Source organism: Schistocerca gregaria, chromosome 8, assembly GCF_023897955.1.
Source record: "Schistocerca gregaria isolate iqSchGreg1 chromosome 8, iqSchGreg1.2, whole genome shotgun sequence".
Taxonomy (NCBI): domain Eukaryota; kingdom Metazoa; phylum Arthropoda; class Insecta; order Orthoptera; family Acrididae; genus Schistocerca; species Schistocerca gregaria.
The window spans coordinates 322,452,738-322,473,632 of NC_064927.1; the positions used below are offsets into that span (position 1 = coordinate 322,452,738).

General features: G+C 38.2%; 1 protein-coding gene across 9 annotated transcripts in view; it reads right to left on the bottom strand.

The window, feature by feature from the left end:
- Positions 1-20,895, bottom strand: part of LOC126284839 (rhomboid-related protein 2-like) — a 79,320-nt gene that overhangs the window by 5,211 nt on the left and 53,214 nt on the right. For 4 of the 9 annotated variants that reach the window (XM_049984060.1, XM_049984057.1, XM_049984059.1 and 1 more), the window contains exons 6-7: positions 16,947-17,160; positions 16,709-16,822 (exon numbers count right to left, since the gene is read on the bottom strand). In XM_049984060.1, coding sequence (XP_049840017.1) covers positions 16,709-16,822; positions 16,947-17,160 — 328 coding nt within the window. The other 5 variants (XR_007551562.1, XM_049984063.1, XM_049984064.1 and 2 more) reach the window with 5 other exon arrangements.

The following is a 20,895-nucleotide window of genomic DNA, read 5'->3' on the forward strand; positions in this document are numbered from 1 at the left end:
GGCTGCAACTATTGTAACCATCCCTGTTTTAAGATTTGTCCTATGCACCCTCCAACTATACTACAAAAGGGAGAGCCATCTGTTTATGACAAGTCATACACCAATTGTTATGCATACACTGTTCTGCCTTTTACATTTGCGTGAGTACCACAAAGTTATCAGTTTGGATGAATGCATATAGACAGAGGGTATACATTGGTAACACACAATACCCTGCTGCAGAGCATGCTCTACAACATGACAGTTGTGACCCCAGTGCCCGTTTCACCACATATGCCATCTGGATTTTTTCCCCAGACATCAGTTTCTCAGAATTCCACAGGCAGAAACTGGTGTCACAACAACTGGTTCTCACTATCCACTTAGCCTTAATTTTTTCTGTCTCAGCACTTTTTTTTCACTTCCTTTTAGTTTTCCATATCTTTCATTTTCCCCTCTACCTCCCAACTCTATCATGTACAATGCACTTAACTTTCTGCTGTCATTAACTCATGCATAATGTTTTGACAGTAATCTTAGTCTTGCAACTAACCCTATTTTCCACCTTTAAACTCTCAGATTTTCAACCGTTGTCCAGTGTGGACCCCAGTAATCAGTCTTTCCTTCTCATCCAATGTGGTTAGGCTTATCTGGATGATTTTCTTTTTCCCTCTTCCTTTTACTTCACCCTTCTGCTACAAGAAAGAGCAACTAACTCAGAGAACTTGCAGATTTAAATACCTTCCTCCTTCCACTGCTTGATTAGTAGATTTTTTTTATTTAACCATTTTCATCACAGTTTCAAAAATTGATTATTTTTATTTATTTAGTTCTTTGATTACATGTAGCACAATGTACAAAATTATATTGGACTTAACTCTAAGTCATTGCAGAGAACAGTTTTCAAGATTTATATAGTTCTACATGCTATATACAGATCTGTATATTTATTGTAGTTAAAGTTTTTACTTACTGAATAGGAGCAGTGGTATTGCAGACATTTTCTAACACATCTTTCGAAAGCATTAGTATTTATCATGCATTTTACATCATTTGTCAACTTACTGAATAGTTTTTGTCCCATATAGAATATACCTTTCTCATACAGACTTTTAATGGCTGGGTGTAAATGCAAGTTACCTTTTAATTAAGTGTTATGATTATCTAAGTCACATGATTTTCTAATACTGTTACCATTCCAGTTAGCTTTTTTTTTTTTTAATATACTTAAGTGTGTCAATAAACATGCTTGGTAGTGGTAGCACTTTCAGAGTTTTAAATGTTGGTTTAGATGATTGTCTAGCTCTGCTACCTGTAATAATCCTAATTTCTCTATTTTGGATTCTGGAATTCCCTAGAGCTGCTGTGACTCTCCCCAGAAAATGAGTTCATATTTTAAACATACATTAAAATATGCATAATAGGCAGACATTAGAGTCTGTTTATTTGTACATCCCTTTAGAGGCCTTAAAAGATAGCTTGTGCTCTGCTTAGCATTAATGTGTTCAATATGTTTTTCTCATTTTAGATGACTTTGTATCCAAATGGCAAGATATTATGTTACTTCTTTATTCACAATGTGTTGTTGGTTGATAGTGATACCTGGATAATGCAAGGTGTTGGTTCGACTGTTATGAAAATTTAATGCTACTGTTTTTCTGTTGTTTATTACATGCTGATTCATAGTTATTCATTTACTTAGTTGATTTGTAATAGTGTTTACTTCACATTGCATATCATCATTTTTGCAGGTTTTATGAATATGGTTGTGTCATCAGCAAATAGAATTACTCTGTGGCATTCAACATGCACATCCAGACCATTGACACATTGCCTTTTCACCCATGTGTCTAACGCCACTTTCTGTTTGCGGCCACTGAGAAGTGAACAAATCCATTCATTTGTTAAACTCCTCCTGCCATAGTATTCAAGCATTGCTGAGAACAGTTCAGTGGTTTACCACGTTGAAAGCTTTAAATGTACCTGCTGTTTACTATTTTTCATCAGTGGCATTTAAACCTGTGGGCCATCTGTTATAACGTCAAGTCAAACACATATATTTCAAAACTACACAATACAATTACATCACTGAGCAAGTTGACAAAGCATGACATGTGAACACGGTGACATTCAAATGAACACTGAGTTCAAGTCTAGCGGCCGCTGGCTGGCTGGCCACTTAGGTGGCGCGGCTGCTGCATGGCTGGCAGACAGCGCTGCATGTAGACGACGCGCGTAACTGTGCAGCGGCACTTTGAATGATCGGCAAGTCACACACCATCTACCATGATTTCTGACTTTGGAAACCATGTCGAAAATTGCCTAATACTATGAGGGTTGACTGAAAAGTAATTCCTCCAACTCCATAACTCTTCAACAGCTGGTAGCACTGGTATGTGGCAGGTACTGGTTTGTTTCATAGCCTCTTCTCTACAGCTCCAGTTGGTGGGAAGCCTTAGCATTCAACAGTTGTGTTGTTACAGTGTAAAGTATGGAACCCTGCGCAGATGGTCGGTCAATGCGATTTAAGCAATGTGCATTCATTAAATTCTTGACAGCAGATAGTGTCACCACAAAGGAGTTTCATCAGAGAATGAAAGCAGTTTATGGTGATTGTGTAGATGTGAGTCCTGTGCGTCATTGGGCAAGTAAGTTTACAGATGTTGAGGCGAGACCATCTGACCTGTGTGATAAACAAAGAGTTGGATGTCTTGTGACAGCAACCACTAAGTTTCACAAGCAAAATGTTGAATGATTGATTCAGGACAATCATTGTATCACTCAGAGAGAAACTGCAAGCACAATCAGCATTTCACAAGAACGTGTGGGTCACATTATTGCTTTTCTTGGCTATCGTAAGATCTGTATATGAGAGGTACCCCAGATGCTGACTCCCGAAATGAAAGCGCACAGACTTGAAATTTGCCAGGAACTCCACTCACATTACAAGAATCAAGGCGACGCCTTTCTTCATTCAATTTTGACAGGAGACAAAACATGGGTATACCATTACGACCTGGAGTCGAAACGTCAGTCTATGGAATATCAACACAAAGACTCACCCCAGAAAAAGAAATTCAAGACACAGCCCTCAGCTGGAAAAGTCATGGCCATAGTGTTCTGGGCTGCAGATGGTGTTATCCATGTTGATTTCCTTCATCATGAAACAAAAATAAATTCATAGTATTACATCATAATGCTGCAAACTCTGAAACAACCGGCTAACAAGGGTCCGAAAGGAAAAGGGAAATGTTTTCGTGCAGCATGACAATGCCAAACCACACACTTCACATGCCACCACATCAGAACATCAGAGACTGAATCTCACCATCATATGGTATCCTCCATACAGTCCAGATTTAGCACCATCTGACTTCCATCTGTTCCCGATAATGAAAGACTATCTGCGGGGCATCATTATGCTTCTGACGAAGATGTTGAGAGAACTGTGAGACTGTGGTTCCAGAAACAGGGTGTCGACTTCTTCCGTGATGGCTTCAGAAAACTTGTTCATTGTTAGCAGAAATATATCCAATTGGGTGGTGATTATGTGGAAAAGTGAATATTGGTAATTAAATATCATATTCTAAGGTTATTTCTACATTTAATTTATTAAAATACTCCCATCCAAACCCATTTAACAAACATGGAGGAAATTACTTTTCATTCAACTCTTGTAGATTATTATTTACAAATTTTATTAACTTATTGTACATTATGTTTTCCAAAAACTTTTGAAAAACATCGTTTTACTGTAATGGGGTAATAGTTTATCACTTCACCTCTGTCACCAGCTTTGAATATTGGAATAACTTTAAATGTTTTTAGCTGATCGGGAAAGATAGCCATCTCTAATTAGCAGTTACAGGGGTGAGTGAGGGGGGTCAATAATCAGCAACAGCTTTGACAGTTTCCTCCTTGCTTAAACGATCCATAAACTTTAATTAAAAGCTTTTGGTTTTGTTTTTCGCTGGCTGCTGATTTCCAACAAAATTAGTTTCTATTAAATTTTCAGCTATTCCTGTGAAATAGCCATTGCATATCTTTTCTGTTTCTTTTTACTGTCATGTAACAAGACAATATTCTCTCTGGTTTTGTTTTCTTTTTTTTTCTCTTTTCTTTTGTTTATAATGTCCAACATAGCTTGCACTTTACTCATAGAATTTTTATACACATATACTTGTGCATCCTTTTTGCCTGCTTTATAACCTTTGCAAAAATTTTGTGTATGTTTTGTAGTGAGTAGTTTAACGGACCTCTTCCTAAGATTTCCACAGTCTATAAGTTGTCTTACTCCTTTGTCCACATGGTGACTTCAGGCACTACAGGAGATTCAAATTTATAGGCTGAGGTCGTTAACAAGTACGAACAGTTTGGTACTTAACTCATATCGATGGCAGCGTTGTTGTCTTCGTGAAGTACACAGGTGATTCCACTGCGATGTTCCCATGGTTTTCTTTGTGTTTGGATGAGACTAATTGGTTTGTAGGGCAATGTGGTATTTTTGTTTCTAGAGAGCAAACATTACATTATTTTTGCACAGCACTATTTAATTCATTTATTCACATTTAACACTTCTACAATAATATGAAATAAGACATTGTTTTACACCACATCTGTATCGCCACCTCCTCCAACCCCCGCTCCCGATCCAAAGACCATCCACCTTCAAAGCTCGACCTCCTTCCCCCATGACCAAAGATAACCGTCTCTTAGTTGTTACACTTGCAGTCAAAAGCTATATTTAGATAAAACATTACATGTAAAGAAATTACTGACATACAGTCAATGCTATATTTAGATAAAACATTACATGTAAAGAAATTACTGACATACATGATTTTACGTTATGTTATAATATCCCCCCCCCCCCCCTCCCACCACACACAAGTCCATGCATGGCATGCATGGGATTGTGTGTCACTATGGTATAAAATAATCTAATACACACATCATGATAAAATTTCCAGTCTCGAAAGTTAGTAATAAAATTGGTTTCCCAAGTGATCTTAGTTACATATATATATATATACTTTCCAAGATATACAATTTGAAGGTTACATTGGCTGTATTGAGTAATAAGTGTAATGAGTTTATAACTAACAATAAAATATGGCACCTTAATTTTAACTGATCATGGTAGCTGCAGTGCCGCGTTAAGATGGGTACATAATTATATAGTATATGTATACACTCAAGTTTACTTCAATACTGACTTAATGCATCTTAGTTAACATTATCAGTGGTTTCTTTAGAATGTATTAAGTGAGCTGTGAAATGATGCATCTCTCACAATCTTTTAATATTTGTGCTTCAATAAAATACCTTATGGAATAGCTTGTGCCCAAAACAACCATTAAATCTAAAGAAATCATTATTATAAAATAAACAGGTTCTTTTAACCACATACATAAAATAGACATAGTTCAAAATATTGTAATACTTATACACAATGTTAAATGGTTGTCTCTTAGGGAAAATTCATGTATATGTGATGAATATAATCACATGGTGGATCCAGTGCAAATTCAATTATATGTGATCAGCACTGTATTTCCAGAGTCAGATTGGTTTACATATTTATGATTTAATGTTCCTTTATAATGAGGTAGCTGAGATGTTCCATATATGATTGTGACTATCATTGCAGTATCCTCGCATTGTACATCTATGTCAGCTTTATAGGTCAAACTATGACAAACTCTACACTTAAATTGTGTAAGATTGTTAGTATTTATACCTTAACTTTACATCATTATTAAACAGTGTTTCATTTTTATTCACTCTCTTGTGCTCAAATAGCATATTGCCATGAATAGAAATTATTTCAAATTTTGTAACAGGGTATGGGATAAATTCCTAACAGCTCTTCATTCACTTTAGCATTAAATTATCTAAACTATTACAAAATATTCTCCCACAATATAAACTTCATAATTAGTATCACATAATCTTCAATCCATCACAGGGGTTTCAAAAGTAACACACCAACATCTGTCTCCATAATGCTCTAAACCTAAATATATTCTTAATTTGCATAATTAAATTTCATGACTATCCACTATATTTTTAACACACTATAATATGCCTGGTCTTTCAATGCACACTCTCATAACCTGACAAGTACCTCCAGTTTGCTTTATCCATTAAATAATGTTCCATCTGACATAGCTTAGAAATGACAAGGTTTTGTCTTCTTACACACAATCATTATTCATATCTTATTACTTTAAAACTGTCCACATAATTAACTTTGGTTTTTGTTAAGAGACACTGAAGACTGGTTCATAGTCTGACACACTAATCTCATACCAAATTTAATGAATGGGTATATTAGAGAACAAAAAGACATTAATACAGACATAATTCACATACACAAAATCTACTTCATACTTTCAGTGGACATAGTCCCACACTTTGACATGAAGTTTTCCTTGAATGATAAAGCAAAAAAGTGATATAGTTGGGCCAGTCAACTAGTTCTTTCCGGGCAGCATTTTACTTATTAATGACTATTTTATGGGTCATGTTTGTAGAGTTCTAACACTGTAACATGGCGCAGTCCAAATAACTTCTTGGATTTTGGGTAGATTAGCCTATAGGCATTAGGGTGCGGTTTTCCTTGATTTCAAAGGGGCCTATATAGATGTCGAAAAATTTCTTTATTTCAGAACTCCTCAATTTAGATTTTTCCTGTGTTTTTAATAAAACTAGATCTCCCGCCCTGAACTGTACTCCTTTACTTCTTGCATCATGTCTCCGTTTTCTTACCTCTCCCTGCCTTTTCATAGTGTTCCTAACAGCTGTCTCTCTTTCCTCGGGTGTCATAGTTTGACAAGGTGGGAAATCAACATTCTCAGAAATCAAATTTTCAGGTTTCTATTAAACATTACTTCATAAGGTGAAAAACCAGTGGATGAATGCTGCAGGCTGTTCATTATATCCTCGAAGTCAGTAACATTTTCAATCCAATTAACATGATTTTTACTACAGTATGTTCTGCAGAGCTTTCCAATTTCCCTCATGTACCTTTCTGCTGGGTTACTTGATGGGTGACAAACCAAAATCAAAATATGTTTTATTCCTGTATCTTCAATAAAAATTTTCCATAATTTAGATGTAAACTGTGACCCATTATCAGACATGATGGCCTGGAGTATACCAACATTTGTGAAATAATGATTCTTCAGCTTGATGATAATTTGTTTACTGGTTGCTCTCTTTAATGTATACAATTTTATAAATTTAGAGAAAACATCAACTATAACAAAGATGTAACTGTACCCTCCCCTTGATCTTGGTAGTGGTCCATATAGATCAATAGCTGTCAATTCAAGGTTTTTATTTGGTAAAATGTTCTGCATCAATCCTTTAGAAGTCTGCTTACTCACTTTTACCCTCTGACAACGATCACAGGTTTCAAGTTTTTTCTTCACTCTCCTACTGATATTATAGAAGTATACATTTTCCTTTATCTTCTGTATACATTTTGTTGCTCCGCAGTGTCCGAAGCTTTCATGTATGTACCTGATTAACGTGTCAATACATTGCTCAGGCCAGCATAGTTTCCAGTTGTCTAAGTCAGGTCTAGGTCTCCTAAACAAAATCCCTTTTTGTACTTTATAATACTGATCTACCTTTTCTCCTCCCTTTTTCCCTATATAACTTTTAACCAACTTCCAATTTTCATCATGGTTTTGGTTTCTATGAATATCATTACAGATTTTCAGTATTTCAGATTCATCTCTTACACCCTTTAAGTACATAAGTTTGAACTCTTTCTCCTCTTTTCCATAAGTATTTTCAACATCTGCACCTAATGGTAGTCTGGAAAGGGCATCTGCAATGACATTATATTTACCCTGAATAAATTTGATCTCATAACCAAACTGTTGAAGGAATAAAACCCACCTTGTTTTACGGTCATGATAGAGTCTGCACTCCTGAATGTAAGATAGAGCTTTATGGTCAGAGAAAACAATTACCTTGTGCCCTAACATATAACTTTTAAACTTATTAAATGCCCAGTGGATGGCAAGTAGTTCCTTCTCTGTGACTGTATATGATTTTTCATACTTTTGTAAAACCCGGCTAGAAAAAGCAATAGAATGGTGTTCTAATTTTCCTTCTATTTCTATGTTTTGAAACAAGTGTGCCCCTAAACCTGTCTCACTACTATCTGTCATTATACAGAATGGTAACGACATAACAGGTCTATAATGTTGTTTTATTTCCACGAATGCATCCTGACATTCTTGTGTTTAATCCCAAACAGTATTCTTTTTGAGTAAGTTACATAAGCAGTTTGCAATTAAAGCTTGGGTACTAAGAAATTTTCTATAGAATTCAGTGAGACCAAAAAAGGACTTGAGTTGTTTTTTGTTCTTGGGGTTAGGGAAGCTTACAATGGCCTCAAGTTTGTCCTTATCAGGTAAGATTCCCTTTTCTGAAATATTACACCCCAAAAATTTCAGTTCATTGTCTACAAAACAACATTTTTCCAATTTTACAGTCATTCCCCCTTCCCTCAATTTTGAACAGACTTGTCTCAGAAGGTTGAGATGATCTTCCCAGGTTTTTCCAGTTACAAGAATGTCATCTACATATACTATTAATTTTGAAGACAATTCATCACCTAATACAAAATCCAGTGCTCTGATAAATTCAGGCACAGACACATTCAATCCAAAAGGGACAACACAATATTGGTAACTTTTGCCACCATACAAAAAGGCAGTATACTTCCTAGAATCAAGTTCAAGTGGTATTTGGTGAAAACCAGATGTCAAGTCTAGGCTACTCATAAATTTTACATTATCAAATTTGTGCAGAAGTTCATCCATATTGTCAGGATGGTCATTTTCTCTAATCAAGAACTTATTAAGGTGCCTAGAGCCAAGCACAAGTCTAACCCCACCATTTCTCTTAGACACAACTACTAATGGGTTGTTGTAAGAACTTCTTCTTCTTTCTATAATCCCTCAAGTTTCCATTTTTTGGATTTCCCTTTCTACATCTTTTTTCCTGGAGAATGGAATGCCATATGGTTTTAAGAAGAAAAGATGATGATCTCTGAGTTGAAGTCTGCACTGATAGTCTTTTACCTTCCCTGGTCTCTCACTAAGTGTATCCTGAAATTCCCATAACACTTCTCTTAACTGATTTTTCTGACTTTCACTTAGATTTACAGCTTCCTTCAATTTGACTTCGACTAATTCTTCGAAATTTTGTTCATTTATAAGGTCAAAGGGTGTGTTATCACTTATGGGTTGATTATCTACCTCACTTACAACAACTTTGATAAGGTTGCAAGAATTACTACAGTTAAGGATGAACATTTCTGTTTTCAGAATACTATTTTTCTCAGGTTCAGTAATTATAACACTCTTATCTTCCCAAGAGAAGCTTACACCCACTTTTAAGACCCAATCCATGCCAAAAATGATATTTTCTTCTAACCTTGGGACCACAAGGCAACCCTGCTCAGACTCCACATTTTCAATTTCAAACGTTAACGATACTTGACTTTTAACTACCTTACTTTGCTTACCAGTGGCACCTCTGATTTTTACCCCTACAACCGGCATTTCTATAAAGTTCTTACCATCTCTAATTTTATCTCTAAATTTTTCTGATATTGCACATATGGGGCTTCCTGTATCAATAAGACAGTGTCCTTCCCATTGATTGACTCTCCCCTTTTTGCCAAGCTGTAAAAATCATTTAACATCTCCTCATCCAGAATTGAGTCAGAACTTTGATCTATCCTATGTTTATTTTGTGGTGGTCTACTGTGCCACATAACATCCCAAAATTTTTTATCAAAATTTATATAATTCACTTGATATTCCTGGTTTGTAACCTGTTTGTTAATGGTACAGTTATTTACACTATTGGATTTTGTGTGAACGTTAGTGGTCCTATTATGTTTAAATCTCTTCGCCCCAAAGCTGTGGACCCTCATTGAGGCGGACCGGAGTTTTCCGGATGTCTACCTCTATTGTCACTTCTCCAATTTGTATTCATTCTGTTGTTACCTTCCCATCTGTTGTTCCTAGTTACACCACTGTTTTCCCAGTTACTCCCTCTCCCATTAGCATTGTACTCTCTTGTTCTATCAGATTGGTGTTCATTCCGAAAATCTCTATCGTCCCTTCTAGTGTTCTCCCCACGGTAATCAGAATTCCACCTCCCACTGTAATGGTTTCCATTACTAAACTGTTGCACATTTCTCTCCATTGCCCTGTCTAATTTGTCTATATATTTTAGAAACTGGTCTAAACAGTCACCAGGTCCATGCACTAATTCCCACTGTATTCTTTCAGGTAACCCCCTTTTAAGGGCATCAATTTGGGTCATTTCGTCGAAGGGTTTATCTAGATGCACCAATTTCCTAAGTTGATCCATGCAAAAGTCTTTCATTGAGTGGTTTCTGCCCTTGAAACTAGGCCCATTTAAAAATTCACTTTTTATTCTACCCTGTTCAGTCTCAGACCAAAACTTATTTAAGAAACTCTTCTCAAAATCATCAAATGTTTTCCACTCATCAAAATGTTGGTTTGCCCAAGACAAAGCTTCTCCCTCAAGGAAATATTTTACAAACTTAATCTTTAGATTATCAGACATACTAGGAACAAGGTTGTCAGAGCAGTGTTGTAAAAAGTCTACAGGGTGTAAATTATCACAAGGAAAACTTTTTACAGGTGAATTACTCCACACACTCCCACCATTCATACATAAGTTTCTAGACACAAAATTATCTTGAATTTCAGTGAATCTCTTGTCTATTACACTTAAATTACATGTTACAGACTCTTGTATCTTATTTAATTCATCATCTAAGGCGTTAACTTTTGATTCTGTATCTAGACTTAATTTGTCTACTCTCTCCTCCACAGTTCTTTGAGCTGCAGTTAACCTTTCAATCTCTCTTCCTTGAGTTGAGCTAACTGTGGCCAATTTATTTTCTAAGGTCACAAACTTATTTTCTATAGCCTCAATTTTGGAGTTCATGCCCTTCAAACTTTCTCCTAATTGAAGTTTTAAATTTGAGATCTCTTCTTTCAGTACATCACCGTTGCTTTTCATTTTTGCTTCCAGCGATTCACTAGTTAAGTTTAATTTTTGGACTGCATTTGTCCCATTCTGGCAAAGAGTAAACTTACCCAGTCCTGTTGATCCGGTTTTCTTTCATTTTGTGAGTCATCTGGATCGTCACTTACACCACACATGTTCGACTCTAACGTTTCTCCCACTTCCTTTTTAATTTCTTCTGATAGCGTCATGATTGCACCACACGTTTGGACACAGTTTTGACGAAAAGTTTAAAACAAAGCAGAATTGTACATATCTTTTCACACCACGACGTCGATCACAGGTCCACCTCTCCGATAAGCCAGCACTTTCTTGGTTTTCACACTACTTCTTCTGGTACAGGAAACATGTACAATGTTATTCATGTTTTACGAATTATAAAATTTATAATGTTCCGCAAACGAAGCACAATTAGTCTCATCGCATTTAACTGTAATATCCCGGACAAGCCCCCAAGTTTAACGGACCTCTTCCTAAGATTTCCACAGTCTATAAGTTGTCCTACTCCTCTGTCTACATGGTGACTTCAGGCACTACAGGAGATTCAAATTTATAGGCCGAGGTCGTTAACAAGTACGAACAGTTTGGTACTTAACTCATATCGATGGCTGCGTAGTTGTCTTTGTGAAGTCTAGAGGTGATTCCACTGCGATGTTCCCACGGTTTTCTTTGTGTTTGGCTGAGACTAACTGGTTTTTAGGGCAATGTGGTATTTTTGTTTTTAGAGAGCAAATGTTACATTATTTTTGCACATCACTATTTAATTCATTTATTCACATTTAACACTTCTACAATAATATGAAATAAGACAGTGTTTTACACCACATCTGTATCGCCACCTCCTCCAAACCCCATTCCCGATCCAAAGACCATCCACCTTCAAAGCTCGACCTCCTTCCCCCATGACCAAAGATAACCATCTCTTAGTTGTTACACTCGCAGTCAAAGGCTATATTTAGATAAAACATTACATGTAAAGAAATTACTGACGTACATGATTTTACGTTCTGTTATAGTAGGCATATCTGCTGTGACATTATTTTCCTTGCATATTCAATGCAGTTTTCTTTTTTCTGGCAAGAAGCTCTAATTCCTTTAGTGAAATGCCCATTTCCTCTTGCATTCTTTCTGATATTTACCATTTTTGAGGGAAGGCTGTTTCTAAAAATGTGTTGAATTTTTTATCCATGCTTTGTGTTACATAGACAACACATTGATCTTCATTATGCAGTAATGTATTAAAGTGGTTTATGTTTTCCTGATAGAAGAGCCTATGTTTCATCTTAAGTATGTGGTTGTTTGCCTGCCATCCTTGAACGATGATGGTCATTACTAAAAATATATGGTCACTGAATCTCATATTGCATACTGTTACAGACCAATTAAGTTTCTCTTTATCAGTCAAGATTGGATTCAAAGCAGTCTGACTGGCTGGTGTTAATCTTGTTGCAGGGTTTACTGTGACAATAAGATTATGTGATTTGATGAGATTGTCTAAAGCAGCTCCCTGTTTACATTTAGTGAGAAACTCATCGTTAATAGCATCATATACTGTTACTTTTACTTTATTTTGGAACCATTCCATTTTTTTCTAGAATACTCCAGACTTTCCTAATGGTGACAGGACACAGTGATTATTATTAAATTTTATTTTGTAACTCATATTGCTGCCATCATAATCTTTTTCACAACTTTGGTGAGTAATATTAGTTATATTAGTAATTTCTATGTTCATATTGATTACCTGGTCTACAATAACAGTGACCTAGAGAGAAATTTTGTAGGGAGACAGATTTTATTAATGTCTCTACAAAACACATTACAGAAATATTTTGTAGTTCATATACAGGGTGAACATTAATAAAAATGACAAACTGTAAGGATGGATTCCTGACTGGAAATGGAGGAAAGAACGTCCTATGAAAATGTACCTGGAAATTCACCAGTGACATGGTATGTAGTGCTGACAAATGAAGGTTCCTCCTCCACATTGCACTCACTGCAGGTGATGCAGATAGTAGTGGTTGCCATGCAAGATACACATAATTGCACTTTGGCTAACATCATGCTGGTAGGTCACTTGCCTGTAGCTTGTACCAGAGTTTGTCTCAATATCTCATAGAACCCACTAACCCAAATCTGGTGTACGCACAGTCTGCCACCTCCCCGTACTTTTGTCTGTTTGAAAGGACCCATGATTACACAAATTCCCAAAAATGATTCGAAATGTGTGATGGGCTGGGTGTCTGTGAGGGCATATATCTTGGTATGCTGCACTGTCTCTCAACCATTTCCACCTACTTGGTCATACACAAACACTATCTCAGCTTGTTCCTGACATGAATACTGGACCATTCTGCTGCTCACAGTATACTGCATCAATCACACAGCCTGCCAAACACAGAGAACACATGGTCAGAGGAACTTTTGTTTGTCAGTGCCATCTACTACGGCAGCAATGCATTTCTGGACACAAGTTCATATGCCTTTTTCCCCTCCTTTTCGACCAGTCAGGAATCCATACTTGCAGCTTATATATATCTGAACAAACACATCAAAAAAGTTTTGCATCACGTCAGCTCTGGAACCTGTACAGAAAATTGGAATAGAGATCAACATAAATATCATTATTGCACTTCTTATTGCTCATGAAAACCAAACATTGCATGTTGTTCCACCATACAGCGAGACCTTCAGAGGTGGTGATTCAGATTGCTGTACACATCGGTACCTCTAACACCCAGCACGTACTCTTGCATTGATGCATGGATGTATTCAGCATGGCATACTACCCCCCAAGTTCATCAAGGCACTGTTGGTCCAGATTGTTCCATTCCTCAACAGTGATTTGATGTAGATCCCTCAGAGTGGTTGGTGGGTCATGTTGTCCATAAACAGCCCTTTTCAATCTATCCCAGGCATGTTCAATAGGGTTCGTGTCTGGAGAACATGCTGGCCACTCTAGTCGAGCAATGTCATTAACCTGAAGGAAGATATTCACAAGATGTGCATGATGGGGGAGGTAATTGTCATCCATGAAGATGACTGCCTTGCCAATATGCTGTCTATATGATTGCACTATCAGCTGGAGGATGGCATTCACGTATCGTACAGCTGTTACGATACCTACCATGACCACCAGTGGCATAATTCATCTCTACATAATGCTACCCCAAAACAGCAGGGAACCTCCACCTTGCTGCACTTGTGGGATAGTGTGCCTAAGGCATTCAGCCTGACTAGGTTGCCTCCAAACATGTCTCTGACAATTGTCTGGTTGAAGGCATATGCATCACTCATCAGTGAAGAGAACGTGATGCCAATCCTGAAGGGTCGATTCAGCATGTTGTTGGCCCCATCTGTACCACACTGCATGGTGTCATGGTTGCAAAGATGGACCTCGCCATGGACATCGGGAGTGAAGTTGTGCATTATGCAGCATATTGCGCACAGTTTGAGTCATAACATGACATTCTGTGGCTGCACAGAAAGCATTATTCAACATGGTGGCATTGCTGTCAGTGTTCCTCCGAGCCATAATCCATAGGCAGCGGTCATTCACTACAGTAGTAGCCCATGGGTGGCCTGAGTGAGCCATGTCATCGACAGTTCCTATCTCTCTGTATCTCCTCCATGTCCGAACAACATTACTTTGGTTTAATCTGAGACACCTGCACAGTTCCCTTGTTGTGAGCACTTCCTGGCACAAAGTATGATGTGGATGGGATCAAACTGCAGTATTGACCATCTAGGCGTGGTTGAAATGTTGAAATACAAACAACATGAGCCATGTACCTCCTTCCTGGTGGTGTGACTTTAACTGATCAGCTGTCGGACCCCCTCCATCTAAAAGGCATACTTCATGCATTGTTTACATCTTTCAGTGGGTTTAGTGACATCTCTGAACAGTCAAACGGACTGTGTCTGTGATACAATATCCACAGTCAACATATATTTTCAGGAGTTCAGGGAAGCGGGGTGATGCAAAACTTTTTTGTGTGTGAACTAATGGCCTTGCTGTAGTGATAGCACCAGTTCCCATCAGATCACTGAAGTTAAGCATTGTCTGGATGGTTTAGCACTTGGACGGGTAACCATCTGCACTCAGCCCTTGTGAGGCAAATTGAGGAGCTACTTGATTGAGAAGTAGCAGCTCCAGTCTTGGAAACTGACATACGGCTGGGAGAGCGGTGTGGTGACCACATGCCCTTCAATATCTGCATCCAGTAATGCCTGTGAGCTGAGGATGACACGGCAGCCGGTCAGTACCCTTGGGCCTTCACGACCTCTTCAGACGGAGCTCTGCAGTTTTTACTTGCTACAGCTCCCTATAATACCAAAGAAGTTAGACCCTGATGTCTTAACATATGTCCTATAATCGCATCTCTTCTTCTTGCCAGTGTTTTCCATATATTCCTTTGCTTACCTTATCACACCACCTAATTTTCAACATTCTTCTGTAGCACCACCCTTCAAATCCTTCAGTTCTCTTCTATTCCTGTTTTTCCACAGTCCATGTTCCACACAATGCTGTGTTCCAAACATATATTTTCAGAAATTTATTCCTCAAATTAAGGTCTATGTTTGATACTAGTAGACTTCTCTTGGCCAGGAATGCCATTTATGCCTGTGCTTTGTGTGCTTCTTATATCCCCCTTATTCCATCCATCATGAGTTTTTTGCTGCCTAGGTAGCAAAATTAGTTAACTTCATCTACTTCATGATCCCCAATTTTGATGTTAAGTTTCTTGTTGTTCTCATTTTTGCTACTTCTCATTACTTTCATCTTTCTTCAATTTGCTCTCAGCCCATATTCTGAACTCAAAGGACTGTTCATTCCATTCAACACATCCTGTAATTCTTGTGATTCTTCTTCACTTTCACTGAGGATAGCAATGTTCTCAGTGAATCATATCATCATCTCCAAGAGACTTTCAGTTCAGTTCCTCCAGTATTCTGTGACACTCTCCCATGGACGAGACAAACTTATGACCACTCGTACTCTCCTTCTCTGTATATAATCAATATCAAAACCCTAGGATGGGCTGTAAGAGTGATTTGTAAGTCAAGCAGAAGAACAATTACTACTAGCCCTCTAACTGGAAGACAAGAATACCCTTGTTAAGTCAGTTTCTAAGGAAACAGCCAACCACCCCATCTCTTTTTATGACAAACAGAATTGTCCATTGAAATAAAGAGAGTTTAAGATATATCACACAACATATTTAACTACAGGCTGCATTTCTCAATGTTTGCATCATGGAATGTGAGTTCACATCATCAGAAGTTCAGAAATTTTTCTCAATATGAGGTAAACAATTAATAATTGTAGTATAATTTGAAACTTTCTAACAGATTAAAACTAGAGTCACACCCTGAAAGGAAGGAGTCCCATTTTTTATCCCCAGTTTAACACACCATTTAATTCTGCTTGGAAATTTCACATCAGTGCACATTCTGCTGCACAGTAAAAATGCATTTGGAAACTGTAGTAAACATGATACCAGATTTCTCTTTACACACTACAATTTTTTCTGCAAGCTAAGATGCTCTAGTAATGATAAATTCCACTAAAATAGGACCAATTGTATGTAAAAATAATCATATATATGGCCAGCAACTACTTATTTCTTACCTGTGTTGCTTCCTTAAGGACATATCGATTGTATATGGCAGATCCAATATCACTTGCAGCAAGTATAAAAAATATCAGAGCTTGCAGAATTGCGAGTTTCATCTCACTCCAGTTCTGAAACAGTGAATAAATAAAAGTGTCTCACTAAATTTGCATATAAATTGTGATTACACTCCAAATTTGAAGCATAATTTTTAAACTGTTCAGTATAAATTCATGTAACTTCCGTGAAACTAACCATTATAATTGTGGCCACATGGGCTGTGATGATAGCATATACACCACCTGAAGCACCAGCTAAGTATACGTAGGGATCAGATATTGAGGTTCCCAAGGAACCAGCAACTACTCCTGCGAAGTACACTATTAGAACTCTCCAGCCTCGGTGCACCATTTCTAATGGTATTCCAAGAAGTATTTGGACCAGCAAGTTTACTACCAAGTGAAATGCACTGCAAACAAGTTATATGTCTATAAAAATTACAATTACCAAATGAAGTGACAGTTTGAAGGCAGAAATGTTACAAGAACGGTCATAGAAAAAACTGAATAAACTCCCGTACAATTATGAGGATAAAAGTTATTCATGAGGAAAAATGGCAGGAACCTTTCTTCACTGCTTTCCTTGTCAAATTTAAAAATGTCTAATATGTTTAGAAATAGTTCTGAAATCTGGAGGGTAATCATTGCATATATTGTCCAGTAAGTCAAAGCAATCAAGAAATTGGTCATCTCTATATGCTAATTCAAGGAAAACAAACAAAGAGGATAGTCTTCATTGATTTTTGGGACAATAACACAATCAAGGCACCTATAAGAAAAAATCAAAGGCACAAAATCTATAGCTCTTTAGAAATTGAAGTCTTATTTGCAGACAAATGAACTACTTCTTTGAGAAATCACAACAGGAAAAAGGATGTAAGCCTATTTTCCCCAGCTTTTGATCTTTCCCTCTGATGTTCTTATTTAATGATACATTTTATAAAAAATAGTTATCTCAATTGCAGAAGGAGCACAAAGATCACATTAGACAGATATGACCAGATGAAAGAGAGAAATATGATGTACAAGAAAACATAATTTGATTAAAAAAACATAGGTCACAGGCAGTTAGTGCAAACAATAAATGAAGTGCATGCTGCTTCCTGTTCCATTAAGAGCTACACTTTTTGATAAAAGGATTATGATCATAGTCCATAAATAATGTAACACATGTAATTTATAGCCACAATTTTTCATGTCCCCAGCGGCTCAGCATTCATTTGCTGGGTATGAGCTTACTGATCCCAGTGTTTGTAAGCTGGGGACTGGTGAAAGCCACCAGTCCCCTATCACTGTAAGCTCTGAGCACACTTCAGCAACCCCTATACGGTGCAGCAGTGGATCGTTGTGGTCACATGGAATGAGGATTTGGCTTGACTGCTCAGATCATGAAGATGGTAAAAACCTCAATAAAAAAAACTCAAACTGAAAGCGTGCTGCACGCTGATGGGATGCCGGCTGTTGAGGTGGAATAGTCTTTAGTGGTCTACCTCTGGTGAACCTGCCATACCTCAGTTGTATAAGACTAACCTATGCATGCAAGGCTTTGAATAAGTGGATTTTTTTTTTAATTTGCATAGGTACTTGTTGGATCGTGATGGAACCCTTGAAATTTTCTCTTCTCCTTTCCAGTGGAATGAAGGGCTTCTGGTAGGTATGAACACCCAACCTAAAAAGAGGGCTTGTTTAGCCAGCCCTCCAGACTTAGTGGCTACACAGAATTTATCACTGAATAATAACAGAATACATGCTGCTGGTAGAACATGTTTTTGAATGTGAAATGGGAAGAGGGCAGTCTGAGAAGCTTTCTCCTTTTCACGTACAAAAAGGTTTAGAAGCATTGAATGCACACTGAAATCTGTCAAGTAATTGCATAATGGAACACTACTGGTTGAAACTGCCAATTCCTACAAGTGACAAATCCTCATAAAGCTAAATCCCTTGGGGAAAATGCCATAGAAACAGAGCTCCACAACACCTTGCACTACAGATATGATGTTGTGTCATGTCAACATCTGGTAGAAATACCCAAGAAGGAATTGAATGATGAGTGGGTTCAAGAAGTGATCATTAATGTGCAAAATATATTGAAAAGGGTGTATGGGGATCTAGTAAAATCTGGCTCCTTCATCCTTACGTTCAATAGCATGAAACTCCCAGAACATATCAAGACAGATTTCCTTCACCTAAGTGTATGGCAGTGGGTCTCCAATCAAATGTGCTGCTTTAAACGCATTTTGGGTAAACCACCTTCGGGTGTAAGGTTGAAGCGACTTGGTAAATATGGCAAGGCCACCCATGATGGATTTGGTTGGTCTTATCCTCCTAAATGTGTAAATTGTTCTGGGAATCACCCTCTCTCGTGTAGGAACTGCAGTTTCTTACTTGCAGAAAGGAAGACACAGGAGATTAAAACACTGAAACACATCCCATATGGCGAGGCCAGAAAGATGTATAGGGCCATACAGCCTCTCATATTCACTACATCTTTTGCTTTGGCCCTTACAAAGCCTGTTTCTCAGCACCAGTGCCTGTGTTTGTCACTGCATTTGTCAAGCTGCAATTGTTTCAGAGCCCATAGTCTCACAGGAACATCAGATAAAGCCATGGTTGCCACCACTGCAGAGCTACCATTACCTTCAAAGGCAGAGTCTGGTAAAATATCCAGCACTGGCTCTATCACCAATGCAGTGGTTCCCATGAAACACTCCCAGGCCAAGAAAGCAAATGGGAAGTTTCCATCATAGGCAAAAACAGGTGGTAGACCATCAGACCATGTTGATGTCATTCGACATGACAATTCTGCTGCTTCTGCTTCAGAGCCAATGAAATTCAATGCCTGCTCAGGGCAACCATCTTGCTCCAAGGTTGACCCTCCAAGTTCCCCACCCCATTGGAAAGACAGAGTGAAAGTTCAACCCCAGTGATAAACAGCTCCCACACTACAGTGTAACATTAATTGGTTCAGGTCTCATGTGGAGGAACACCTGCACTTGTGTTTACAGGAAAACACTTCAAAACCACTTATGTCCCTGTTCTATGAGGCTAAACCCCCCACCAAAAGGATGTCCTCATTGGGGAAAGGCCCAGGGGAGATGTTGCTGTTTGTCAATAGCAAAAACAACTCCTTTGCTCTCTCTATGGTCACTAACCTACAAGCAGTAGCTGCTGCTATTTATGTGGGTCAGAAGACCATTAGTTGCTCCTTGTACTTACTTCTGAAGGATGAGATAGACTCTGAGCCTCTTGCAGGCCTTATTGAACAACTCCTCCACCAATTTCTCCTACTGAGTGATTTCAATGCCCATAATTTATTATGGGGCTCAAACTACACTGCACCAGGGGTCAAGTCTTGGATTACCTCACGATATCTCAGAAGCTGTGCATCCTCAACACAGTCATTTCTCAGTTGCTACTGCATAATCCTCAGCTACTGACCTCTCTTTCTGCTCTTCAGCCCTAGCTGATTCAGCACAGTGGGAAGTGACTGATGACCTTCATTCCAGTGACCACTTCTCACTGTGGATCCACCTACTGGAAGGAGGATTACTTACACTGAAGCCACTGAAATGGATGGTTAGCAGGGCTAACTGGATGCTGTTCAGTCAGCTAGCTGTGTCGGAACACTCCAACAGCATCCAGGAATGGGTGGACCACATCACATGAGTGATTCATTCTGCCACTGACATTGATCCCAGATTCCTCAGGTCATCTTAGGAGACAACCTGTTCCTTGGTAGAGCAGAGAGTGTGGCTCTTTAACAGTCTAAGTACTGCCCAACAGCACACAACATCACAGTCTTTTGGGTCACAAGAACCATAGCTCAGTGCATAATTAATGAGGCCAAGAAAATGTGATGGCAAGCATTCCTGAACTCGAGCAACCATTTCACTTCTACAGACATATGGGAAGCCATCTGGAGGATTCCTAGTAAACACAGTCATTCACCAATAGCAACAGTGATGAAACGGGCATCTCCAAACAATGCCTGTGGCATCATTCAGATGATGGCAGTGCATTTTATAGCAACTACTGCCGACACCAGCCAGGATTCAGCATTTTGCTGCTACCATGCCTCTACAGATAGGGGCAAGTTGGACTTCAGATCCCATAATTCTGAATCTTACAACTGCCCTTTCTCCATG